Genomic DNA, 27,346 nt, shown 5'->3' on the forward strand with positions numbered 1-27,346 from the left:
CACCCTTCCCTCAACAACCCTTCCCACAACTTCAACTACCTTCCATCAATACCCTTCCCTCGGCACCCTTCTCTAAACTATCCTTTCCCTCAAAATCTTCCTTGAACAACCTCCCTAAAACATCTTCCCCACAACACCCTTCCCTCAATTCCCTTCTCTAAACTATTCTTTTCTTCAAAAGCCTTCCTTCAACAACTTTCCCTCAACACCTTTCCCTGAACTATACTCCCCCTCAAAAACCTGCCCTCTACAACTTGCCCGCAACACCCTTTCTACAACACCCTTCTCTCAGCACCTTTCCTTCAACACCCTTTCCCCAAAAATCTTCCCTAAACAACTTTCGCACAGTTGTATTCTCTCAGCAACTTTCCCACAACACCCTCCCTTCAACAACCTACTCTCAGAAACTTAACCCCCAACAACTGTCTCTCAGCAATTTCCCCCAGCACCCTTCCCTTAACATCCTTCCTTCAACACTGCCACCTCAACACCATTCTCTCAACACCCTTCCCTCAGCAACTTTACTTCAATGCCCATCCCTCCACACCTCTCCCACTAACATCCTCCTCAACAGTCTGTCCTCAATAAGTGATTGATTTTTGAAAATGTACCTGTGACTAAAACAAGTTGTTGTTGCTGTAGGTGGCTGCTGTTTTGGTGACCCAGGCCCAACTGGAAGCTGTTCAGGTTCAGGCTCAAACCAAAGAGCACCACATGGATGAGGAGGAGTTGGAGTTAGAGGAAGCTGCAGAGGATCTGACAAGTGAGGAGATCAGAAAGAGGAACCTGTGTAACCCAGAGAACTTTGAGCACTTGGGAAAGGAGGGTAGGGTGGGCTACCTGAGTGAGAAGCTGCTGGGTCTGGAACAGGGTCTGAGCTCAATGCTGAGAGACCAGGAGCTGCAGAAGGAGCTGCTGAACAGTTCAGAGGAGGAGGTTCAGGAATACCACCAGAGACTTAACTCTCTCCTGAAGCTTCTCCAGCAGCTAAGGACAACATCTGCTCCAACATCTGCACAGGTGAGGAACACCTGGCATAACCAAAGTTTCAAACAATAGTTCAGTAAAGTTGCCTGTAGAAGTGAGCTCAGCGTGGAAACTGAAAATGTTCATCTTAGAATGGTCAGAATCTAATCTTGGGGTCTGTTCTCCAAGATGTGGTTGCTGATTAAGTAAATACCAAGTTATTCCTAGGTAGTGAATCCCTAGTGTTTCCTGAGGTGGTTGTTGAGGAGTGTGTTTGCAGCTTTGGATAACAGTGCCTGCTAAATTTTGTAAATGTAAATGATTGCAACTTTATCCCTAGTGGTTGCCTGGACGTTGCTACGTATTCACTGTTTTACACCAGAGGAAGTGTAGAAAGCAAAAATTGTTTTTGTTTCCGTTAAAATGCACTGTAATTCTGTATAGTTTAACACAAGACTCTCTCTCTCTTTCTAGGCTGTCAGTGATGGAGGTTCAGAAATGGAAACCGTTCTTCAGGAGCTTCAGCATGTGAAAGATAAAGCAGCAGAGACTAAAGGAGAACTGAACACCTGCAGAGAACGCAATCTAAAGCTTCAGGAACAGATACAGGTACAGAAACACTTGATGTTTGTTAAATGTATTCTAGTATTTCTTCTTACATTCATGTTCAGTAGATGTTCTGTCCTCCAAAAATTATTTTCAAGTGATGAATGAACAGCAGAGTATTTTGACTAATAGGTGTAACAAGCATTAGTCATATGCATAATCATCTGTTAGTAATGGTCTTTTCTGGAAATAATTCACACTATACATACTGCTGTGAAGAATAAGGATTATGATTCTGGATTCCAAACACCACTCCACCCAATCCCAAATGTATTATTTTGAACTCCATCACTCCAGAGAACACAGTTCTGTGACTCCACAGACGATTCATTTTGTTTCATGTTTCTCTAGAGTATATACCCACTGTAATCACTATGGGTGAGCTTAGTACAGCAGATTTCACTCATTGTAGTGCAGCGTCTGCAAACAGATTGTATGAATAATAGCCTGTGACCGTTTTAGCACTGAACCCGAGTCCACACTCGGTGATGAACCTTCCTAAGTGTAGTATATGGTGAAAACAGAAGGGGGGCTAGAACAGAGCCCTGTGGTACACCATAAAAATTGATGCCTTTTTTAGATGAACTGCAGTGTAATTAAAATAAAAACAAAAAAACTATAGGTTATTTTCCATCAAACCTGCATTGAATGAAAGTGGAACTAATCCTTAAGGAGTTTCTGGATTTTGTTGTGATCATAGAAAGAATCAATAAATACTGTATAATAAACAGCTAAAAGTTAAGTCTGAAGTGAAATAACCTTAAATCTACATTGTATCTCTTATGTTTCTGAGACTGAATGTTTTCTGACAGTTTAAAGGGGCCACGTGGCATTAAACTTTCAAAATGGAACACTCTTCGAGAATGAGAGATATTAGAGATGTTGTGTAGAGTTAAGATGAATTCACTGAATAAAATTTTGTTTGCACTATAAACCTGAGCATTTATTCTGGAAAGTGATCCCCTGTGAGGTTCACTGCTTTGTTCGGTTTAGATAGCATAAGAAATCAGATTAAAGTGTCTGTGTTTTTTATTTGTGTGTGATGGGTTACAGATGAAAGAAGCAGTGATAGAGAAACTGGAGGAAGAACTACAGAAGGTCAGTGAAGCCTCTGAAACCTTTCTTCGTTTACTTTCTAAAGATCTGACTTCAGAACAGCTCTCATTAACACCTATACACTTTACAGTGGGCTGATAAGGGGTGATGACAGAGTTAAAGCTGCACTAGGCCATCATGCATCACACATCGCAAACAGTGCATTAGTGATTTAGACATGGCAACATCCAGTGGTCAATATGTTCCAGTTCATCTGTATTATTTGAATATAAACTAAAATAAAATGGGCTACACTTTACTGAGAGTGAATTTAGGACACTTCCCACTTCACTACTGTTTCTCCTGTCGATCTTTAGGCATCTGAGTGTGAGGAAGACTCCAGATCAGCGTCCAATCTTCTCCAGGAGCTTCAGCAGGTTAAAGATGAAGCGGCAGAGACCAAAGAGGAGCTGACCACCTGCAGAGAGCTCAGTCTCAAACTCCAGGAACAGATACAGGTACAGAAATTCTTATGGAACCAGAACTAATCACCAACGCCAGCCCCTGCCCCTCACTGATGATTATGAGGCTGAACTCCAACGTCTCATGTAAAGCCCTCCCAGAGCAGTAGAGTCTGTGTGTGATTACTGCTCCTCGGTTCAAAGAAATGTTTGATGAGCAGATGTTCAGATACTTTTGTGCCACTGCATGGAAAGTGAAGCTCTGTGATTGGATGAGGTCACATCCATCTGCTGCAGAGAAAGAAATGGTAAAAAATGTTGAAATATGTTTGAAGATGATCATTTTGTTTCTATTAAAGGAGCGAGAGATGACGATTGCTCTGCTGAAGGATCAGCTGCACAGGGTAAGCTACGTTACTTTAGTTAGCCTGAATTTCTTAGTATTAAATTATGCAGATGAACATAGCTATGTTTCCACAGTATTTATAACATGTAAACCAAAATATTTCCGATGTAGATTTTTTGTTGAGTAATGATTGTCTTCTGAAGTTAAACAGCTTCTGTTGACATATGTAAACTTTAACAGACAGCCCGTTTCTATAGCTACTGTGGGAAGGGTATCTAGCTATTTGCTGAACTTGTGGCCTTTAACATTTTCTCCCAGGCGTCTGGTGAAGTGGAGACTTCTGAACTTCTCCAGGAGCTTCAGGAGGTCAGAGAACAGGCAGCTGAGGCCAAAGAGGAACTGAACAGCTACATCGAATGCAGTCAAAAACTCCAGGAGCAGATACAGGTACAGCATTAAAGTCACTTCACACTGCTTTACACAACACACTTTACACCTTGACACACTGCACACTGCTCCACACTTTACACCTCGACACACTGCACACTGCTCCACACTTTACGCCTCGACACACTGTACACTGCTCCACACTTTACGCCTCGACACAATGTACACTGCTCCACACTTTACGCCTCGACACAATGTACACTGCTCCACACTTTACGCCTCGACACACTGTACACTGCTCCACACTTTACGCCTCGACACAATGTACACTGCTCCACACTTTACGCCTCGACACAATGTACACTGCTCCACACTTTACACCTCGACACACTGTACACTGCTCCACACTTTACGCCTCGACACAATGTACACTGCTCCACACTTTACGCCTCGACACACTGTACACTGCTCCACACTTTACACCTCGACACAATGTACACTGCTCCACACTTTACGCCTCGACACAATGTACACTGCTCCACACTTTACGCCTCGACACACTGTACACTGCTCCACACTTTACGCCTCGACACAATGTACACTGCTCCACACTTTACGCCTCGACACAATGTACACTGCTCCACACTTTACGCCTCGACACAATGTACACTGCTCCACACTTTACGCCTCGACACACTGCACACTGCTCCACACTTTACGCCTCGACACACTGTACACTGCTCCACACTTTACGCCTCGACACACTGTACACTGCTCCACACTTTACGCCTCGACACAATGTACACTGCTCCACACTTTACGCCTCGACACACTGTACACTGCTCCACACTTTACGCCTCGACACAATGTACACTGCTCCACACTTTACACCTCGACACACTGTACACTGCTCCACACTTTACGCCTCGACACAATGTACACTGCTCCACACTTTACGCCTCGACACAATGTACACTGCTCCACACTTTACGCCTCGACACACTGTACACTGCTCCACACTTTACGCCTCGACACAATGTACACTGCTCCACACTTTACGCCTCGACACACTGTACACTGCTCCACACTTTACGCCTCGACACAATGTACACTGCTCCACACTTTACACCTCGACACACTGTACACTGCTCCACACTTTACACCTCGACACAATGTACACTGCTCCACACTTTACGCCTCGACACAATGTACACTGCTCCACACTTTACACCTCGACACACTGTACACTGCTCCACACTTTACGCCTCGACACAATGTACACTGCTCCACACTTTACGCCTCGACACAATGTACACTGCTCCACACTTTACGCCTCGACACACTGTACACTGCTCCACACTTTACACCTCGACACACTGTACACTGCTCCACACTTTACACCTCGACACAATGTACACTGCTCCACACTTTACGCCTCGACACAATGTACACTGCTCCACACTTTACGCCTCGACACACTGTACACTGCTCCACACTTTACGCCTCGACACAATGTACACTGCTCCACACTTTACGCCTCGACACACTGTACACTGCTCCACACTTTACGCCTCGACACAATGTACACTGCTCCACACTTTACGCCTCGACACAATGTACACTGCTCCACACTTTACGCCTCGACACACTGTACACTGCTCCACACTTTACGCCTCGACACAATGTACACTGCTCCACACTTTACGCCTCGACACAATGTACACTGCTCCACACTTTACGCCTCGACACAATGTACACTGCTCCACACTTTACGCCTCGACACACTGTACACTGCTCCACACTTTACGCCTCGACACAATGTACACTGCTCCACACTTTACGCCTCGACACAATGTACACTGCTCCACACTTTACGCCTCGACACAATGTACACTGCTCCACACTTTACGCCTCGACACACTGTACACTGCTCCACACTTTACGCCTCGACACACTGTACACTGCTCCACACTTTACACCTCGACACAATGTACACTGCTCCACACTTTACGCCTCGACACAATGTACACTGCTCCACACTTTACGCCTCGACACACTGTACACTGCTCCACACTTTACGCCTCGACACAATGTACACTGCTCCACACTTTACGCCTCGACACAATGTACACTGCTCCACACTTTACGCCTCGACACAATGTACACTGCTCCACACTTTACGCCTCGACACACTGTACACTGCTCCACACTTTACGCCTCGACACAATGTACACTGCTCCACACTTTACGCCTCGACACACTGTACACTGCTCCACACTTTACGCCTCGACACAATGTACACTGCTCCACACTTTACGCCTCGACACAATGTACACTGCTCCACACTTTACGCCTCGACACACTGTACACTGCTCCACACTTTACGCCTCGACACAATGTACACTGCTCCACACTTTACGCCTCGACACACTGTACACTGCTCCACACTTTACGCCTCGACACAATGTACACTGCTCCACACTTTACGCCTCGACACAATGTACACTGCTCCACACTTTACGCCTCGACACACTGTACACTGCTCCACACTTTACGCCTCGACACAATGTACACTGCTCCACACTTTACGCCTCGACACAATGTACACTGCTCCACACTTTACGCCTCGACACACTGTACACTGCTCCACACTTTACGCCTCGACACAATGTACACTGCTCCACACTTTACACCTCGACACACTGTACACTGCTCCACACTTTACACCTCGACACAATGTACACTGCTCCACACTTTACGCCTCGACACAATGTACACTGCTCCACACTTTACGCCTCGACACACTGTACACTGCTCCACACTTTACGCCTCGACACAATGTACACTGCTCCACACTTTACGCCTCGACACACTGTACACTGCTCCACACTTTACGCCTCGACACAATGTACACTGCTCCACACTTTACGCCTCGACACAATGTACACTGCTCCACACTTTACGCCTCTACACAATGTACACTGCTCCACACTTTACGCCTCGACACAATGTACACTGCTCCACACTTTACGCCTCGACACAATGTACACTGCTCCACACTTTACGCCTCGACACACTGTACACTGCTCCACACTTTACGCCTCGACACAATGTACACTGCTCCACACTTTACGCCTCGACACAATGTACACTGCTCCACACTTTACGCCTCGACACACTGTACACTGCTCCACACTTTACGCCTCGACACAATGTACACTGCTCCACACTTTACACCTCGACACACTGTACACTGCTCCACACTTTACACCTCGACACAATGTACACTGCTCCACACTTTACGCCTCGACACAATGTACACTGCTCCACACTTTACACCTCGACACACTGTACACTGCTCCACACTTTACGCCTCGACACAATGTACACTGCTCCACACTTTACGCCTCGACACACTGTACACTGCTCCACACTTTACGCCTCGACACAATGTACACTGCTCCACACTTTACGCCTCGACACAATGTACACTGCTCCACACTTTACGCCTCTACACAATGTACACTGCTCCACACTTTACGCCTCGACACAATGTACACTGCTCCACACTTTACGCCTCGACACAATGTACACTGCTCCACACTTTACGCCTCGACACACTGTACACTGCTCCACACTTTACGCCTCGACAAAATGTACACTGCTCCACACTTTACGCCTCGACACACTGTACACTGCTCCACACTTTACGCCTCGACACAATGTACACTGCTCCACACTTTACGCCTCGACACACTGTACACTGCTCCACACTTTACGCCTCGACACAATGTACACAGCTCCACACTTTACGCCTCGACACACTGTACACTGCTCCACACTTTACGCCTCGACACAATGTACATTGCTCCACACTTTACGCCTCGACACACTGTACACTGCTCCACACTTTACGCCTCGACACAATGTACACTGCTCCACACTTTACGCCTCGACACACTGTACACTGCTCCACACTTTACGCCTCGACACAATGTACACTGCTCCACACTTTACGCCTCGACACAATGTACACAGCTCCACACTTTACACCTCGACACACTGTACACTGCTCCACACTTTACGCCTCGACACACTGCACACTGCTCCACACTTTACGCCTCGACACACTGCACACTGCTCCACACTTTACGCCTCGACACACTGCACACTGCTCCACATTTTACACCTCGACACACTGCACACTGCTCCACACAACACACTTAATGGCTTAAAACATATTCAATTTATTTTACTTTTTCATGATCTTTATACTGTGGAAGTAAATGATGTTACACTTTAACACACTTTACCCTGCTGTAAACACTAATTTTACATTTCAGGTCTCTTATTGTCTGTTTGAACCCAGTTGAAATCTGTATATCTGCATTAACAGAACTTTACAGCAAGTATGTTCAGAGTCACTGAATTTAGGCACTGTTAGGAATTTATTTGTTTTTTATCAAAATTTTACAAAATATCGCAAGTTCTTCACCTCCTTCCATTTATTCTAGAAACTGGATTTACAATTTAGCAGTTCTTTAAGGCACTTGCTTTATTGAATTGCAGTTTAGACTAACTTAGAGTTATCTTCACTACGGTTAAGACCGTCTCAGAATTTACTTCATCTCAACTACATCATGCTTGTAGGTTTCAGTGGATGCTATGAATGCTGCTGAAGTTAGCATGCTAACACTCTCTACTTCACTTTCTTCTTACAGGCTCGAGACTTATCCATAGCTCAGATGATGGAGGAACTGCAGCAGCTGCGCTCAGCTCTGTCCAAACCAAGCGAGGACACTCCAGCATCCTCTCAATCCAGAAAGAAATCAGCAAAACATGGTGAAGGAAAAGGGAAGAGCAGCAGCGCTGTCGCAAAAGACAAACTCTCAGTGTCCAGGAAGAGCTCAGACAGGTCCTCCAATGGATCCCAGACCCGGTCAGATGCAGAGACACAGGTCCAGAGAAATGAACAGGTATCTCAGGAGCTTCAGGAAGTAATTAGTCAGTACACAGAGAGGATCGAACAGATGAGGGAGCTCCACGCTGCAGAGATCATGGACATGGAGAACAGACACATCTCTGAGAGTGAGAGCCTGAAGAGAGAGAACCAGAGGCTGGAGGAGGAGTGTAATGCCCTGAGAGCCACCTTAAATAACATCCGCACAAATGAGGTCAGATACAACCCTTACCATGTCTGTTTATTAATTTATAATTATTTTAACCACCCTAAATACCCTCTACACCTGTCAAGCCCATTTGTCCCTCCCTTTAATAACAGCTGTAACAGTCCTGCATCACACAGCTGCTCTGACAGAGTGTAATACACCACAGGAAGTGTAGGGGGTGGTGTTTGCATGTGGTCAGTATATATTGTGTATTTTGACCAGTGATGTACTGTTTGTGATTGACTTTCAGGCTGTGAGACTGGACCTTCCTGCTTCCTCTCAGTTTAGAGACGGCTATGCCAGCGGTAAACACTCCATTTTTCTGATCAAAGACCATGTGACATGTGCTATTGACCAAGATTTTCTCTGATTGACATTATCAAAGCTACATACCAATGCAGGCTTATAACACAGAGGAAACACAAAATAGAAAAAGCATTCAGACAATGTGTCCAAAACTGTGCCATATTCATATTCATTAGAAAGTACACCATTTTGTAGTAGTGAGCTCAAACAATTCTACAATGCACCACAAAGTCTAGAGTACAACTAATATACACTCGCTGACCCTTGTGGATAGTGGATAGCATAATGCACTGAGATGTTGGGCATGAGGTGGTGTCTGGAACTGTTCACTACCCTCCTGAATCCAGTTCACTATAATAGTACACTATGTAGTGAGTAATGTATGGAATAGCAAGTAGGGAGCCTTTTTGAACACACTGAGTGTCCCAGGGAAGTTAAGGTTATAGGAGTCCAAGTGCGACTCTATGTTTCTACTACATCAACTTGACCTCTGACCCTGTGACACCCTACACTATGCTCATCAGGCCAGGGTGTGAAGGCTTTGTCTCAGAAGTCTGCTCACTGTAAGTTTATTTACAATGTTTTGTTTCTCTGACAGACAGCAGCTCAGAGTGGAGTCAGAGGACAGGGTTTGATCCTCCTCACCTGCAGGGGGAGTTCAGGAGCACACCTGAGGGGGCCCGCAGAGATGACTCAGACATAATGTCCCACAGGATCAAGGTACACTCGGGGAATCTGTCTCTCAACTTTACACTCTACACTCCACTGAGCATTACAGCTGTTTACACTGTAACTACACACTCCACTCCACTGAGCATTACAGCTGTTTACACTGTAACTACACACTCCACTCCACTGAGCATTAAAGCTGTTTACACTGTAACTACACACTACACTCCACTGAGCATTACAGCTGTTTACACTGTACACTGTAACTACACACTGTACACTCCCCTGAGCATTGCAGCTGTTTACACTGTACATTGTAACTACACACTGTACACTCCCCTGAGCATTGCAGCTGTTTACACTGTACACTGAAACTACACACTGTACACTCCACAGAGCATTACAGCTGTTTACACTGTACACTGTAACTACACACTGTACACTACACTGAGCACAACAGCTGATTATACTGTACACTGTAACTGCACACTGTACACTACACTCTATACTACACCGAGGTTTACAGCTGTTTACACTGTACACTGTAACTACACACTGTACACAGAGCATTGCCGCTGAATACATACACTCTATACTACACTGAGATTTACAGCTGTTTACACTGTACACTGAAACTACACACTGTACACTGCACTGAGTATTACAGCTGTTAACACTGTACACTGAAACTACACACTGTACACTCCACTGAGCATTACAGCTGTTTACACTGTATCTACACACTGTACACTGCACTGAGTATTACAGCTGTTTACACTGTACACTGAAACTACACGCTGTACACAGAGCATTGCAGCTGAATACACTGTACACTACACTGAGCACAACAGCTGATTACACTGTACACTGTAACTACACACTGTACACTACACTGAGCATGACAGCTGATTACACTGTACACTGTAACCACACACTGTAACTACACACTGTACACTACACTGAGCATTACAGCTAATTACACTGTATACTGTAACTACACGCTGTACAGTGTACACTGTAACTATACACTGTACACTAACATTTCAGCAGTTTTAGATTGTACACTGTACACTACTCGGAGCATTACAGCTGTTTATAATGTAACTGCAACTGTACAGCTACACCTTTATAGTATACTGCACACTGAACTTTACACTGTTACTATATCAGTTTATTTTACACTGTAATTGTACATACACTGTACTTACACTATACACTGCACTGAGCATTAGAGCTATACCTTAACACTGCATCTCTACTTTACATTGTACTTACATTTTACACTTCACATTAAAGCTGTTTATATTTTACTAAATTACTCACACTTTACACCACACTGTACGTTACACCTCTTTACACTGTACAATAGTTTTATGATTAAAAAGTAATGAATTAATTAAAAAAATAGATGTGATTAATCACAGTTAATTGCATTGTCTCTTCTTAAGACTGAAGTTAAAATGCTGGTATTCCAGGTAGATAAATGTATAGTGTGTGTGATGATCATGACAAACTGGTGAGAGGAAACCATTCTTTTTTACTGTATTATAAAGTCTTTATGTAATTTTAATATCTCTTAATTTGCTGATGAAATGTTTCAGGGTGAGCTGTAGCATCAGACAAAAAGTTTAATCGAGAAATGAATGCTACAGAGCATCTCGCGTTGTGTGTGTTTCTGTTCAGACTCTGCTGAGAGAGGTCCATCAGGAGGGCATGCAGGTTCTGTCTCTGTCTGAAATTTCTGTTCCTGAGGCCGAACACTCCTCAGAACAGCTCCCTCTGGAGGTGTGGAGGAGAGAGAAGGAGGCACTGCTGGACAATGTGGAGTCTCTGAAAACACTCATCACTCAGCTCCAGATGCACAGCCAATCACAGAGCGAGACTCAGGTGAGAATGTCATACCTCAGTGTGTTCATTATAGACATTATCACATCCATGCATGGTCTGAAAGTGTGTGTGTGTAGACTGCAGGAGACTGGAGAGCCGATCTCCTCCGGGCTGTTCAGCAGGTTTTCCTGAGGGAGAGACAGGTTCTGAAGATCACACTCCTCACACAGCTGGACCTTCTGGACACTAGAGACTCTATCATCCACCTGAACCAGCTGGAGAGAGTCCTCACTGAGCAGGTAAACACACACACACCCTGAAGAGAGTCAGCATTAGTGTATATTTTTATGACTCTGCCTTGTTAATATCATGTATCTTCTCGTGTGTGTGTGTGTGTGTGTGTGTGTGTGTAGGATGCTGTCCACCAGGAGGCGCTGTCTTCTCTGCAGTCTGCTGACCGCCACAGCCTTCTGTCTGAGATCAGTCACCTGAGGGCACAACTACAACACTTACAGCAGGCCATGCCCATTCCACAACAGGCCACACCCCTCAGTCAGCAGAACACACTGCCCCACCTCGTGGATGTCACAGGTACTACACCCAAATGTACCAAATGTATTACACCCAGATGTCTTACCCCATACACTGGGAACTTTTCCCTGTTCTCCCTGTTTCCTGCTCTTCTTAGGGTGAATTAATTCATTAATGAGTGCTCCAAATAAACTTAGGAGTCTTTTTCCAATAATTCTCAGGGGTAACTTCTTGTTCACATGTGTACATTAAAGTGGGGATCTGGAGCCCACCATCCCACACACTGTGAAACAAGACCCCAGTCAGTTTTCTCTTTGCTGCCTTAGAGAGAAAACACGGGATGAAATGAGGTGTTCTGATTCTGCTCCATTTCTGACGTCAAGTGCAGAGACTTTAGAACCTGACATCTGTGTCTGACAACCTGACAACCTCATCTGTGTCTGTCCAATCACAGCGCTGGACCCGTGTTTATGTGAGAGCACAAAGACGAGGTTAAACTCAGTGAAACAGACACAACGAGCGCGGAGAAATAAGAGCACTGAGTAAAAACGGAGAAGAAAGAGAACCGAGTGAAAACGGCTACAAACCAGAGCTTCTGCTCCTCGCTCCTCACTGCTGTGCGCTCGGGGTCGGGGTGAACAGCGAGCGGCTCATTATCATTTAAAGGAACAGGTGCTGAAAGCGGGCGTTCTGAACAGGGGCTGTTTACACAGGGGGAGAACACTGCTGTGGGGCTCGTGGGGTTTGGACCAAAGCAGGTCACAGACGTTTCATTAAGAAACAGAACTGTGTTCCACTGTGGAGACGAGGGGGATGTGGGCACTTTAAGTAAGGAAGACATTTCCTTCTTTGTGGTTAGTCCTGAGACTGAAGAACAATTTGAGTGAATTTGCATAATATGAACTGTCTTTATTCAAAAACAGAGATAACACACACACACACGTACGTGTCCATACCTGCTGATGATCCCTTTAAAGTTTTAAGGAGGAAAGAAGAGTGTGGCTGGAGCCTGTGCTTTCTTTCCAGGAATGTCTGAAGCACAGCAGAAGATGGGAAGAGAGAAGGATGGAGAGAGGGATCGGCAGAGAGAAGAGAAAGTTCCTCCAGCTGTGGAGGATCTGAAGGGTGAACTGGCTCAGACCAAACTGGAGCTGGAGCTCTCTCTGAAAACCCAGAGTAAACACCTGAAGGAACTGGAGACACTAAGGTAAAACACACACACACACACACACACACACAAATGATCAGTGGTGGATCATTCTCAGCGCTGCAGTGACACTGACGTGGTGGTGGTGTGTTAGTGTGTGTTGTGCTGGTGTAGAGTGGATCAGACACAGCAGTGCTGCTGGAGTTTTTAAACCCCTCAGTGTCAGTGCTGCAGCCTGCCATGCTGTGGTTGTAATGCTTTGGCTGGTGTGTGTGTGTGTGTGTGTGTGTGTGTGTTTTGCAGGGCTGAACTGTGTGTGAAATCTTCTGAACTGGACGCTCAGACTGACCGGCTCTCGGAGGAGCAGAAACGGGCGAGAGAGCTGCAGTGGGCACTGGAGAGAGAGAAGAACAGAGCAGAACGAAGAGAGGAAGGAGAACGAGAGGAACTGGAGGTGAGAAATGGGGGGATGAAGTAAATGAGTGAAGAACCTGGGGAAAGGACAAATGAATTGGAGTCAGAAATGAGGGTCCTTTTCTCGCACTCTCTCTGTTTTCTCTGTCTCTCTGTGTTCCTTTATCTCTCTCTCTCTCTCTCTCTCACTCACTCTCTGTCTCTCTCTCTCTCTCTCTCTCACTCACTCACTCTGTCTCTCTCTCTCTCTCTCTCTCTCTCTCTGTAGGACCTGAGGCTTGCACTGGAGGATCAGAAGACTCATGTCTCAGACCTGTCTCTGTCTCTGGAGGAGGAGAAGAAAGTGTCATCTCGTCTCAGAGAAGAGAGAGACGGAGAGATCTCCAAACAGATCAACATCAACTCTGAGCTGCAGGTACAAATACCGCCTTAAGCCTGTAGAGGGCGTCACGCTCATATACAGAGTTCCCTAGCAATAAATAATGCTACATGCTAGATGCTAACTCTGCTGGTATGTCCTTATGTGGGCATAACACCTGTAGCCTTCACTTTCTCTGTCCTCCTGAAGGGGGCGGCAGTGTCGTCACGGTCTTCTGCGCTTATTTACCTGTGTCCAGGTGCAGCTGGACGCCCAGAAGCTTCAGGTGGTGGAGCTGAGCTCCTCGCTGCAGAAGGAGAAGGAAATGAATGTCCAGATGCTAAAACAGCTGCAGTTCTCCAGCTCAGAGTCACAGCGCCCCCTGCAGGCCATGAGCGAGGAGGGCGTGGACCAGGCCGAGGCCAGCTGCAGCCAGGTCAGTACATATCTGGACCACAGTAGGAAGATTGCTGCGAGGATCTGATGGCACTCAGCAGCGCTCTGATGTCTCTCATGTCTCGCAGGTGGAGGAGGGTGTGGCCTGTGTGGAGCTTCTCCTCCAGTCTCTTCAGGATCAGCTCTCTGAGAAACAGAAGACTCTTGCAGAGACAATGGAGAAACTGGAGGTGCAGAAGCTGCAGGAGGTTCAGGTTAAAGGAGCGTTTGCGCAGGAGAGAACGGAAATGAGCAGACGCCTCCAGGAGGCGACAGAGAGCCTGAACGCCCTCCACACTCGAGCCCAGGAACTACAGACCCTGCTGGATGGAGAGAGGGAGCGAGGGACGAGGCTGGAGAGAGAGAGAGACACCCTGCAGAGGAGAGTCAGCGAGGTGATGGAAAGAAGTCAGAGAGACAATGTGAGTTCTTCACAGATCAGCACTGTTGTCAATAATAATAATAATAATAATAATAATAATAATAGTAATAACCAGAAAAGTTTGTGTGCACCTGAAAATGTGTAAACTGTGACCTTGAATCCTTGCTACCTCATTGATATTAAGTAATACTACCTTGAATCCAGTGCTACATTCATTTCACTGCCACCTTAAATTAACTTCAAATTAAATCAAGTGTTTCTTCAATTAGCTGCACATTAGCTGCACATTAAATACACTGTAACCTTTAATACACCACAAATACACTGTTACCTTAAATATCCTAAATGTGAATACTTATTTTTAATGTAATTATTATTATAATATTGTATTATGTATTACATCATTATAAAAATGTTATAATAATATTGATCATAAATGATTGTGACTGTTAACTATAACAATAGTGTTCTTAATAATATTATAAAAACAGTAAATACTTTTATTAAAATATTCATAATTATTATAACTATTCATAGTTAAAAATAATAATACTATATAAAACATTTATAATAAAGTCAGTCTGTAATAGCTCTTCCAAAAGAGCTGGAATGGGGGTGACACGGGGTTAAATGAGTGAGGCGTGGTCAGTGAAATTTAGCGAGCGAGAATTTTACTGGTGAATATAGTTCAAGTTCAGTTGTTCCACAGAGCGGTTCAGTTGTTCCACAGAGCGGTTCAGTTGTTCCACAGAGCGGTTCAGTTGTTCCACAGAGCGATTCAAGTGTTCCACAGAGCGGTTCAGTTGTTCCACAGAGCGGTTCAGTTGTTCCACAGAGCGGTTCAGTTGTTCCACAGAGCGATTCAGTTGTTCCACAGAGCGGTTCAGTTGTTCCACAGAGCGATTCAAGTGTTCCACAGAGCGGTTCAGTTGTTCCACAGAGCGATTCAAGTGTTCCACAGAGCGGTTCAGTTGTTCCACAGAGCGATTCAGTTGTTCCACAGAGCGGTTCAGGTGTTCCACAGAGCGGTTCAGGTGTTCCACAGAGGTTACAGGGTCTCTGATATATCCTGGCCACAAGGGGTCAGTGTAACCACTGTTATAATGAGAAAAAGTCTTGTTGAAAAGTTAAATGACAGGGCTTCTGACACGTGCACTGTTTGTGTTTGGTCAGCAGCAGGCGGCTCTACGGGGAGCTGAGGGTCACTCGGCTGATCGGACTCGGGACTGGGTTTTGCAGCAGAAGGCTGAAGAGTCTGGGAATTTGACGTCCAGCAGCGCTTTCGGTGTGGACGCTGCAGGACAAACTACAGGACAAAACAAAAACCTTGACAATGTTGTTAACAGACTGCAGTTAATTGCCAGCAGAATCAACACCATGACCAGCAGTGCATCCAGGTACGAGACTACCTCTGTGTTTACTGACGTTGTTGTTGTTGTTGCTGCTTACTCTCCTCTAAATCCGTTACATCAGTCAGTGGTCAGTCTGGACTAAGACTGTATTTTTATTCTCCTCTGAAATGGGCCTTGTAATTGGGCATATGCTCAACCCTTTGCTGGGGATTTTTTAAACTAGATTCAGTGGAACATTGCTCTGTGTGTGTGTGTGTGTGTGTGTGTGTGTGTGTGTGTGTGTGTGTGTGTGTGTGTGTGTGCAGTCTGCCTCAGGAGGGTCCAGACAGAGAGGCCTTGTCCTGGTTACACAGCAATGTTCAAGATGTCTTGACTCTGCTTCAGCCAACACAAACAGCACCCCCTGCTGTACCAGAGGTGAGTTACGGTTACATACGTATAGGAAATCTGTAAAAACACATTTATAAAACCAAACAAATACACATATTAGGCTTTTAGATATTGGGTTCAGGTCGGGTAATTTTCCCAGGTTCAAGTCTGGTGGAATTCACTGGTTTGGGTCGGGTGATATTCCTGGGTTTTTGGTCGGTTGATATTGGCTGGTTCAGGTTGGGTGATTTTCCCGGCTTCTGGTCAGGTGATATTCACTGGTTCGGGTCAGGTGTTTTTCACAAGTTTGGGTCAGGGGATATTCACCGGTTCGGGTCGGGGGATTTTCACTGGTTCGGGTCGGGGGATATTCGCGGGTTCGGGTCGGGTGATTTTTCCGGGTTTCAGGTCGGGTGATATTCGCTGGTTCAGGTCGGGTGATTTTTCCGGGTTTCAGGTCGGGTGATATTCGCTGGTTCAGGTCGGGTGATTTTTCCGGGTTTCAGGTCGGGTGATATTCGCTGGTTCAGGTTGGGGTATATTCACCGGTTCGGGTCGGGTGATATTCCTGGGTTTCGGGTCGGGTGATATTGGCTGGTTCAGGTTGGGTAATTTTCCCGGCTTCTGGTCAGGTGATATTCACTGGTTCGGGTCAGGTGTTTTTCACAAGTTTGGGTCAGGGGATATTCGCGGGTTCGGGTTAGGTGATTTTTCCTGGGTTTGGGCTGGGTAATATTTTTTTTTCCCCCCGTTTCACTGATTTACCTCTGTGCATGTGTGTGTGTGTGTGTGTGTGTTAGAGCGCCACCCTGCTGACCGGAGGTTCCTCTAGTGCTCTGACGGAGCGTTTATTGAGACAGAACGCTGAGCTCACTGGCTTTGTGAGCCGTCTGACAGAAGAGAAAAACGAGCTGAGGAACCAGCTGCTGAGACTGGAGGAAGAGCTGAGAAGACAGCGCCATCTATCAACTCACAGCGTCAGTACACCCATGCTCTTTACACCACAGTTTCCCTGATTTACTTCGTCATTCATTCATAAAGCTGTGAAACTTCTTATCTACGAATCTCTTCCTCTGTCTGTAGTCTGTGAAGAGTGGCAGTGAGGGTCAGGAACTGGTGCTGTTCTCTGGAGAGAGGGAATCCTGGATGAGGGAGAAGAAGAGACTGGAAAAATCTCTCCGGGAGACAGAAGCTGAACTCTCTCGTCTGCGGGGAGAAATGCGCTCAGATACCATCAGAGATATCACCACAAGTGACACTGACAACACTGCTCTGAAGGTACCAGGAGAACAGGGGGCTCCAGGGACTGAACAGTCCTGGCTGTGTTTTGTTTATTTACAGATCAATATGGATTTCCATTTCACTGCTCTTTGTGTGTACATTTCACCTGTGTCCTCACCCTCTCTGTCCCCACTGTCCCTTCTGTCCCTGTCCAGAGGATGTATGGAAAGTACCTGCGAGCCGAGAGTTTCCGGAAAGCTCTGATATATCAGAAGAAATACCTGCTGCTGCTACTGGGTGGATTCCAGGAGTGTGAGGAAGCCACTCTCTCTCTGATCGCCCGAATGGGAGGAAGACCTTCGTACCCCCAACTGGACACAATCACCCAGCGCCGCCGCGGATTCACCCGCTTCAGATCAGCCGTCAGAGTCTCTATCGCCCTCTCCAGGTCAGATATAAACTACTATATATAAATAAGATATAAACATGTCCTCTCCCACTTCAGATCAGAGTCAGAGTCTCTATAGCCCTCTTCAGGTCAGATATAAACTACTGACCACTCGACACCTCACGTCCTCTCACTGTTTTAGATCGGTCACAGTCTCTATAGCCCTCTCCAGATCAGATATAAACTACTGACCACTCGACACCTCACGTCCTCTCCCGCTTCAGATCAGAGTCAGAGTCTCTATAGCCCTCTCCAGGTCAGATATAAACTACTGACCACTCGACACCTCACCGTCCTCTCCCGTTTCAGATCAGAGTCAGAGTGTCTATCGCCCTCTCCAGATCAGATATAAACTACTGACCACTCGACACCTCACGTCCTCTCCCGCTTCAGATCAGAGTCAGAGTCTCTATAGCCCTCTTCAGGTCAGATATAAACTACTGAACACTCGACACCTCACGTCCTCTCACTGTTTTAGATCGGTCACAGTCTCTATAGCCCTCTCCAGATCAGATATAAACTACTGACCACTCGACACCTCACGTCCTCTCCCGCTTCAGATCAGAGTCAGAGTCTCTATAGCCCTCTCCAGGTCAGATATAAACTACTGACCACTCGACACCTCACCGTCCTCTCCCGTTTCAGATCAGAGTCAGAGTGTCTATCGACCTCTCCAGATCAGATATAAACTACTGACCACTCGACACCTCACGTCCTCTCCCGCTTCAGATCACAGTCAGAGTCTCTACCACCCTCTCCAGATCAGATATAAACTACTGACAACTCGACACCTCACGTCCTCTCCCGCTTCAGATCAGAGTCAGAGTCACTATCACCCTCCTCCAGGTCAGATATAAACTACTGACCACTCGGCACCTCACGTCCTCTCCCGCTTCAGATCAGAGTCAGAGTGTCTATCGCCCTCTCCAGATCCAATATAAACTACTGACCACTCGACACCTCACGTCCTCTCCCGTTTCAGATCAGAGTCAGAGTCTCTATCGCCCTCTCCAGATCAGATATAAACTACTGACCACTCGACACCTCACGTCCTCTCCCGCTTCAGATCAGAGTCAGAGTCTCTATCACCCTCCTCCAGGTCGGATATAAACTACTGACCACTTGACACCTCACGTCCTCTCCCGCTTCAGATCAGAGTCAGAGTCAGAGTCTCTATAGCCCTCTCCAGATCCGATATAAACTACTGACCACTCGACACCTCACGTCCTCTCCCGCTTCAGATCAGAGTCAGAGTCTCTATCATCCTCCTCCAGGTCAGATATAAACTACTGACCACTCGACACCTCACGTCCTCTCCTGTTTCAGATCAGAGTCAGAGTCTCTATCGCCCTCTCCAGATCAGATATAAACTACTGACCACTCGACACCTCACGTCCTCTCCCGCTTCAGATCAGAGTCAGAGTCTCTATCACCCTCCTCCAGGTCGGATATAAACTACTGACCACTTGACACCTCACGTCCTCTCCCGCTTCAGATCAGAGTCAGAGTCTCTATAGCCCTCTTCAGGTCAGATATAAACTACTGACCACTCGACACCTCACGTCCTCTCACTGTTTTAGATCGGTCACAGTCTCTATAGCCCTCTCCAGATCAGATATAAACTACTGACCACTCGACACCTCACGTCCTCTCCCGCTTCAGATCAGAGTCAGAGTCTCTATAGCCCTCTCCAGGTCAGATATAAACTACTGACCACTCGACACCTCACCGTCCTCTCCCGTTTCAGATCAGAGTCAGAGTGTCTATCGCCCTCTCCAAATCAGATATAAACTACTGACCACTCGACACCTCACGTCCTCTCCCGCTTCAGATCACAGTCAGAGTCTCTACCACCCTCTCCAAATCAGATATAAACTACTGACAACTCGACACCTCACGTCCTCTCCCGCTTCAGATCAGAGTCAGAGTCACTATCACCCTCCTCCAGGTCAGATATAAACTACTGACCACTCGACACCTCACGTCCTCTCCCGCTTCAGATCAGAGTCAGAGTGTCTATCGCCCTCTCCAGATCCGATATAAACTACTGACCACTCGACACCTCACGTCCTCTCCCGTTTCAGATCAGAGTCAGAGTGTCTATCGCCCTCTCCAGATCCGATATAAACTACTGACCACTCGACACCTCACGTCCTCTCCCGTTTCAGATCAGAGTCAGAGTGTCTATCGCCCTCTCCAGATCAGATATAAACTACTGACCACTTGACACCTCACGTCCTCTCCCGCTTCAGATCAGAGTCAGAGTCAGAGTCTCTATAGCCCTCTCCAGATCCGATATAAACTACTGACCACTCGACACCTCACGTCCTCTCCCGCTTCAGATCAGAGTCAGAGTCTCTATCATCCTCCTCCAGGTCAGATATAAACTACTGACCACTCGACACCTCACGTCCTCTCCTGTTTCAGATCAGAGTCAGAGTCTCTATCGCCCTCTCCAGATCAGATATAAACTACTGACCACTTGACACCTCACCGTCCTCTCCCGCTTCAGATCAGAGTCAGAGTCTCTATAGCCCTCTCCAGGTCAGATATAAACTACTGACCACTCGACACCTCACGTCCTCTCCCGCTTCAGATCAGAGTCAGAGTCTCTATAGCCCTCTCCAGGTCAGATATAAACTACTGACTACTCGACACCTTACGTCCTCTCCCGCTTCAGATCAGAGTCAGAGTCACTATCACCCTCCTCCAGGTCAGATATAAACTACTGGCAACTCGACACCTCACGTCATCTCCCGCTTCAGGTCAGAGTCACTATCACCCTCCTCCAGGTCAGAAATAAACTACTGACCACTCGACACCTCACGTCCTCTCCCGCTTCATATCAGCCATCAGCCTCTAGTTTATTTGATTAATTGTTGCCAGTTCTTTATTGAAGTTGTTTAGTTGGTTGTTTAAAAACACTTGATGGATGTTATTGATTTTGAAGTCCTTTTTTTCATTATTTTTTTGACCAGGCAGTACATTTAGAACATGTTCTTAGTTCCAATGTCAGCTCGGGTTCTGAAGATCACAGCAGTGGTTTACTGTTTGTTAGAGATAAAATGCTAAAATAGTAGACAAAACTGAAGTGTTAACTCTTTGTTGTTAACCCATTAGGATGCGCTTTCTGGTGAGGAGATGGAAGAAGGCCTCAGGAGGATCCCTAATGTCTCCAACCATCATCAGCAGAAACGGATTAGGACAATCTCCAGGTTTGTCTTTTTCTCTATTAGCCTCTGTGGAACACATAGAACAGCAGCTTTACCACATTGCAACCACTAGGAACACCTCAAGAACCACCTCACAACACCAAACAGGCACTAGAAATACCTTAGGTACCTGTTAGCAATATCATAGCAACACTGCTGTCACCTAAAACACACTCTGAAACACCTGTGATACTGCAGAAATCACAGCAATTAAGCAACACATTTACAACAACTAAAGATACCGCATCAACACCCCAGCAGCAACATTGGATACCATAGCAACTGTTAGTAGCTGTGTAGCTGCTAACAATTTACCACACCCTAGTAACACCTTAACAACCAATCCCAAAACCATAGCACCCACCTGGCTACACCTTATCAACCAATCTCAAAACCATATGAACCATCTGGCAACACCTTAACAACCAATCTGAAGACCACAACATCCGCCTAGCAACACCTTAACAACTAATCCCAAAACTATAGAAACTACCTGGAAGTATCTCTGTGCTCTGCTCTCACTGTATCCACACACTCTCTGTTTTTACATTTTTCTCTTTTCTTCTGGTCATTTTACTTTCTTTATATTCTTACCTTTGGTTTTTGTTTTTGACTTCTGACTTTCTATTTATGTTTATCTCTGTTAATTGCTTTTTGTGTGTTTTTTTTAAAACCATTTTCACTTTGTTTATTTTTTTTCTATTTCTTTATAAAATGTCCGTGTGCACATGTGTATTCATAGGTACTGAAGGAAGGAACGACTCCCCCTACCTGCAGCCAAGTGTAGAGCAGTACGGAGAGAGGAGAGGGACAAACAGAACCGGGAGAGAGTCACCACGGGCTGGACACTATACACACCACAGGTAAACACACACACACGCACACACACACACTCATATATTTGCACACACACTAAAGTATTTTAAACATTGCTGTATCCCTTTCTCTCTCTCTTTCTCTCTCTCTCTGTCTCTGTAGGTGTGGTGTTGCTGCGGGAGATGGAGGGAGTGTGTTATGTTCTCATCTGCAAAACTATGATCCTGACAGGGCTCTGTCTGACTACATCTCCAGACTGGAGGCTCTTCAGAGGAGACTGGGCAGTGTTCAGTCAGGTGACCACAATCAGCCAGTAATAAACATAAACATAACTACAGCACACACTTTACTCCAGACACTGCGTCCCGCCTCCTTCAGCAAATTCACCCCGTGTCATTCGGGACACTGTAGCAACCAAGGTCTGGTAATAGTGGCTTTGTTGCTATAGCAGCAACAGATTCAGTCTCCAGATATTTACAGCAGCGGCCCAAGATGTTTGGGCAACAGGTGCCTTGGTAACCATTCATTTTTATTTTCTGTGTGTTTCCCATTGCAGGCTCGTCTTCATACGCTCAGCTGCACTTTGGAATCAGAAGATGAAGACTAGTCTGGAACTGGCTTGAAAAACAAATACAATGCGAGGAATAGGAGAGAACAGAGAAACGAGGAGAGAAGTGACTGTTTGCCTTGAGCCGTTGCTGAGCTGCTGCTGTGTTTATGTTTAGTTCTCATTAATAAATGTGGATCAATAACATGGGACCAAACACAGCTGCTGCTTCATCATCATCATCATCATCATCGCCGCTGTGTGTGTGTGCGTGTGTGTGTGTGTTGTAAATGTCTCTCTCTGTGGGGAATGCTAATTTAAGTGGATTAATTTATACTGTGTGTGGGGTGTGCTAGTTAGAGGTGTTGGGCTTTATCAGATGCTGCTATTGGACTCTGACACTGATACCACCGGGGGGCGGCACCTCGTCCGTTATGAATGTCATACGAAAGCTTTATGACGCTCAGTAGAGGGCGTCCTCAGGGACGTAGAGTCAGGGTCAGGCCTGAGACGTTCCTCCGCCTCCTGCTGCGTAAACAGACTCTGCTCCCTAAGGACGGCTGTGAAGGTGCAGTCTCACATGGCGATGCTTCGGAAAGGCTTTATGACTCCGGCGAGGTGCCCCCACATGTCTGTACGGTGTTCTCAGACACACTACACTGTGTTTTATTAGCTCGGTTTCCAGAACAGAACACAGAGGACCTTTGTAGAAGACATATTTTTGTAAAAAGGCAGGAGCTTTGAATTTTCTGGGTATTTTGTCAAAACTGATATAAATAAATAAAGATTAATATAATATTTCAAAAAACAGTTTGGGTTTTGGATTGATTTCCCACCTCCTATCTGTTGTTTAGAGCCTCTGTTGTTGCTATTCAGAGCTCAGCACTGCAGAAACTGCACTATGTAACTTTTGGAAGAGAGTAGGTTACAGTTACGACTGTAGTTAAGGCTGTCACCTCTATTGTAACATGATAACAGCACCGCTGCCTGAATGAAATGCTGAGAGAGACATGTAACTGTCACTGAGCAATAAGAAAAACGAAGGAAATAATCACGAGCCTAATCATTACCTAAAATGATTGTGATTTTCTACTTAAGACTGTTCTGAATTATACTGATAATAATGTAGAGATCTTCGGCTGAGCAGGATACCACATACAACTCTTCCATAACATTTCCAGGGGCCTGAAAGTCTAAGGAAAAACACCACGAGTCCAGTGAAGTTAGAGCCACGGATGTGCTCCAGGGACCCTCGACACCACACCATGGCTATGAAAGAAACCCCGATAATGTTGTGGGGCAAGAACTTAAGGCCCCAGTCTACGGCCCAGGACAGACGTGCATGTGGTTCGCCAAAGCAGACAGATCCAGCGACAGAGAACGCCCCTGGCTCCTTCAGAGTGGCCTCTGTCCCACTACGACTGTGTCTCTGACCAAAGCCCTGGGAAGAAGAGGAACAGCGGATGATCAGCTCCCTGATCTGCACGTCTAGAAGTCTTCTGCTCACGCCGTCCCAACACCATCTCCAGGGGGAGCGTACACTCACGTGGTTGGCGTATTTCTGAGATAAACTCTAGCTTCTTTTTAGAGGTTAGAATAGTCACCATAGTGACTTTACAGTATTAATCTTCCCTCCTTCCCTCCATCCATTTTATTATCTAAAGGTGTAATCAATGTTTAATACCCGGTATTACATTTAATAAATAAACCATGTTGGCTAAACCAGTCCTCTGTCGTTTGTGGGTGTGTGTGCTGTCTGGATTTTGACACTCACTTCTTGGTCATGTTCAGTTTCAGGGCCAAGCACTCTTCAGATCAGCCATTTTGAATTTCTACTGGTTCATTCGTCATGAGACTTTCACACAGTGTGAAGGACAGCTGCTGTGTTCAGATGCTGTAGTGAAATAAACATCCACAGACACGTAGATATAGGTTTATCATTGGACAGTGATGACATACTCCCTGAGCAACCCCCACATAATATACAGAGGGACATGGTCGAATGCCTTCTCCAGATCCACAAAACACATGTAGGCTGGTTGAGCAAACTCCCACGCACCCTCCAGGATCCTAGTGAGGGTAAAGAGCTGGTCCTGTGTTCCACAACCGGGGCGGATTGTTCCTCCTGGATCTGAGGTTCAACTATCAGTTGGACCCTCTTCTCCAGTAGACCTGCATAGACCTTACCGGGGAGGCTGAGGAGTGTGATCCCCCTATAGTTGTCCATGCGATGTTGCAAAGACGTGTCAGCCAGGACAGCCCCACAACATCCAGAGCCTTGAGGAACACATCCACCTCCGGGGCCCTACCGCCAAGGAGTTTTCCTACTACCTCAGCCACCTCAGCCCCAGTGATTGATGAGCCCTCCCCAGGATCCCCAAACGCTACTTCCTCTGTGGAAGATGTTCTGGTGGGATTCAGAAGATCCTCAAAGTATTCCTTCCACCACCTAATAATGTCCCCAGTTGAGGTCAACAACTCCACCTGGACATTAGACAGGCATCCACACTCTCTGCTTTTAAATCACTTCTTAAAACCTACCTTTTCTCCTTAGCTTTCGTCACCTAGTCTTTTGATTGTATTTGTTTTTGTTTTATGTATTGTTTTATTGTTATGCATTTTATTTTCTGTACAGCACTTGTTTGTTGGTTTGTTGTGAAAGCTATATAAATAAAGTTGGATTGGATTGGATTGCAAGTTCTGCCGGATGTGGGAGTTGAAGATCTTTCTAACAGGGTTCTCTGACAAATTTACAAATTTGGGCCTGCCAGGTCTGTCTGGCATCCTCCCTCGCCATCTGATCCAACTCATTACTAAGTGGTGAACAGTTGACAGCTCAGCACCTCTCTTCACCCGAGTTAAGAGTGATCCACCAGCACAACACACACTAACACACAACCACCACGTCAGTGTCACTGCAGCGCTGAGAATGATCCACCACCACATCACACCTGCTCTGTGGGGGTCCTGAGTGCTGAAGAACAGGGGGAAAATGGGGATAAAAATTATGCTGTGCAAAAGATGGACTACAGTTTGTAATTCTAGAACTACAACGTTCTCCAGTGTGATCTTAATGTTATGGCCGATAGGTGTGTGTGTCTCTGTAACTGTTTCTGCCTGTGTGTGTGTGTGACCGTACGTTAAGGAGTTACAGCTGTATTAACTGCAGAAAACTGTAGAAGAAGAATAATAAAATATAAGAAGATAAGAAACAAAAATATAGTGCAAGCACTATAATAAAGTCTCATTAATGTTTGTGCTGATATATCTGTGTTTCTGACTCGGTCTGTATTGTAATGATTCATATAATGTAGTGTACCTTATCTCTGAGCATATTAGAGCTACGGTTTATGACACTTTTAGAAACATTAGTCTGCTGGTAGTTTTTTAATATCAATTAGTTGGTAGCTGGTAGTTTTTTAATTAAACTACTTTGATTAATAGCACATAAATTGGTTTTAAATTGCTGGTTTATGTATATCGGTTTGTGGGTATATATTGAATTACCAGTTTATACATTGATTTCCCAGAATATTTATTGGTTCATATATATTGGTTTGTGGGTATATATATATCAGTTTATTGATATATATATATATATATATATATATATATATATATATATATATATATTGGTTTCTGTATATCGGTTCGTGGGTATATATATTGGTTTGTTTATATCGGTTTGTGGGTATATATATTGGTTTGCTGGTATATATTGGTTTGTGGGTATATTTATTGGTTTTTGGGTATATATATTGGTTTGTGTTTATCAATTTGTGGATATATACATTGGTTTGTGTATATCGGTTTGTGGTTATATATATATCGGTTTATTGATATAATATATATTGGTTTCTGTATATCGGTTCGTGGGTATATATATTGGTTTGCTGGTATATATTGGTTTGTGGGTATATTTATTGGTTTTTGGGTATATATATATTGGTTTGTAGGTATATATATTGGTTTGTGTATATCGGTTTGTGGGTATATATATTGGTTTGTGTATATCGGTTTGTGGGTATATATATTGGTTTGTATATATCGGTTTGTGGGTATATATATTGGTTTGTGTATATCGGTTTGTGGGTATATATATTAGTTTGCTGGTATATATTGGTTTGTAGGTATATATATTGGTTTGTGTATATCGGTTTGTGGGTATATATATTGGTTTGTGTATATCGGTTTGTGGGTATATATATCGGTTTGTATATATCGGTTTGTGGGTATATATATTGGTTTGTATATATCGGTTTGTGGGTATATATATTTGTTTGTATATATCGGTTTGTGGGTATATATATTGGTTTGTGTATATCGGTTTGTGGGTATATATA

General features: G+C 45.2%; 1 protein-coding gene across 3 annotated transcripts in view; it reads left to right on the forward strand.

Moving 5' to 3' along the window:
• akap9 (A kinase (PRKA) anchor protein 9) overlaps positions 1 to 24,643 on the forward strand; it is a 124,150-nt gene extending 99,507 nt beyond the window's left edge. For all 3 annotated transcript variants that reach the window (XM_066669879.1, XM_066669881.1, XM_066669880.1), the window contains 26 exons: positions 643 to 1,020; positions 1,441 to 1,575; positions 2,626 to 2,670; positions 2,985 to 3,125; positions 3,428 to 3,472; positions 3,733 to 3,861; positions 8,523 to 8,975; positions 9,220 to 9,274; positions 9,874 to 9,995; positions 11,628 to 11,831; positions 11,909 to 12,070; positions 12,185 to 12,362; positions 13,329 to 13,509; positions 13,753 to 13,903; positions 14,132 to 14,278; positions 14,481 to 14,657; positions 14,746 to 15,078; positions 16,215 to 16,435; positions 16,696 to 16,807; positions 17,560 to 17,736; positions 17,843 to 18,037; positions 18,196 to 18,428; positions 21,549 to 21,643; positions 22,383 to 22,503; positions 22,619 to 22,752; positions 23,013 to 24,643. In XM_066669879.1, the coding sequence (XP_066525976.1) occupies positions 643 to 1,020; positions 1,441 to 1,575; positions 2,626 to 2,670; positions 2,985 to 3,125; positions 3,428 to 3,472; positions 3,733 to 3,861; positions 8,523 to 8,975; positions 9,220 to 9,274; positions 9,874 to 9,995; positions 11,628 to 11,831; positions 11,909 to 12,070; positions 12,185 to 12,362; positions 13,329 to 13,509; positions 13,753 to 13,903; positions 14,132 to 14,278; positions 14,481 to 14,657; positions 14,746 to 15,078; positions 16,215 to 16,435; positions 16,696 to 16,807; positions 17,560 to 17,736; positions 17,843 to 18,037; positions 18,196 to 18,428; positions 21,549 to 21,643; positions 22,383 to 22,503; positions 22,619 to 22,752; positions 23,013 to 23,056 (4,368 nt within the window). In that variant the 3' untranslated portion in view covers positions 23,057 to 24,643. The remainder of the gene's footprint in view (positions 1 to 642; positions 1,021 to 1,440; positions 1,576 to 2,625; positions 2,671 to 2,984; positions 3,126 to 3,427; positions 3,473 to 3,732; positions 3,862 to 8,522; positions 8,976 to 9,219; positions 9,275 to 9,873; positions 9,996 to 11,627; positions 11,832 to 11,908; positions 12,071 to 12,184; positions 12,363 to 13,328; positions 13,510 to 13,752; positions 13,904 to 14,131; positions 14,279 to 14,480; positions 14,658 to 14,745; positions 15,079 to 16,214; positions 16,436 to 16,695; positions 16,808 to 17,559; positions 17,737 to 17,842; positions 18,038 to 18,195; positions 18,429 to 21,548; positions 21,644 to 22,382; positions 22,504 to 22,618; positions 22,753 to 23,012) is intronic.
• The last annotated feature ends 2,703 nt before the right edge of the window (positions 24,644 to 27,346 follow it).

The sequence above is a fragment of the Hoplias malabaricus genome, chromosome 4, assembly GCF_029633855.1.
Source record: "Hoplias malabaricus isolate fHopMal1 chromosome 4, fHopMal1.hap1, whole genome shotgun sequence".
Taxonomy (NCBI): Eukaryota; Metazoa; Chordata; class Actinopteri; order Characiformes; family Erythrinidae; genus Hoplias; species Hoplias malabaricus.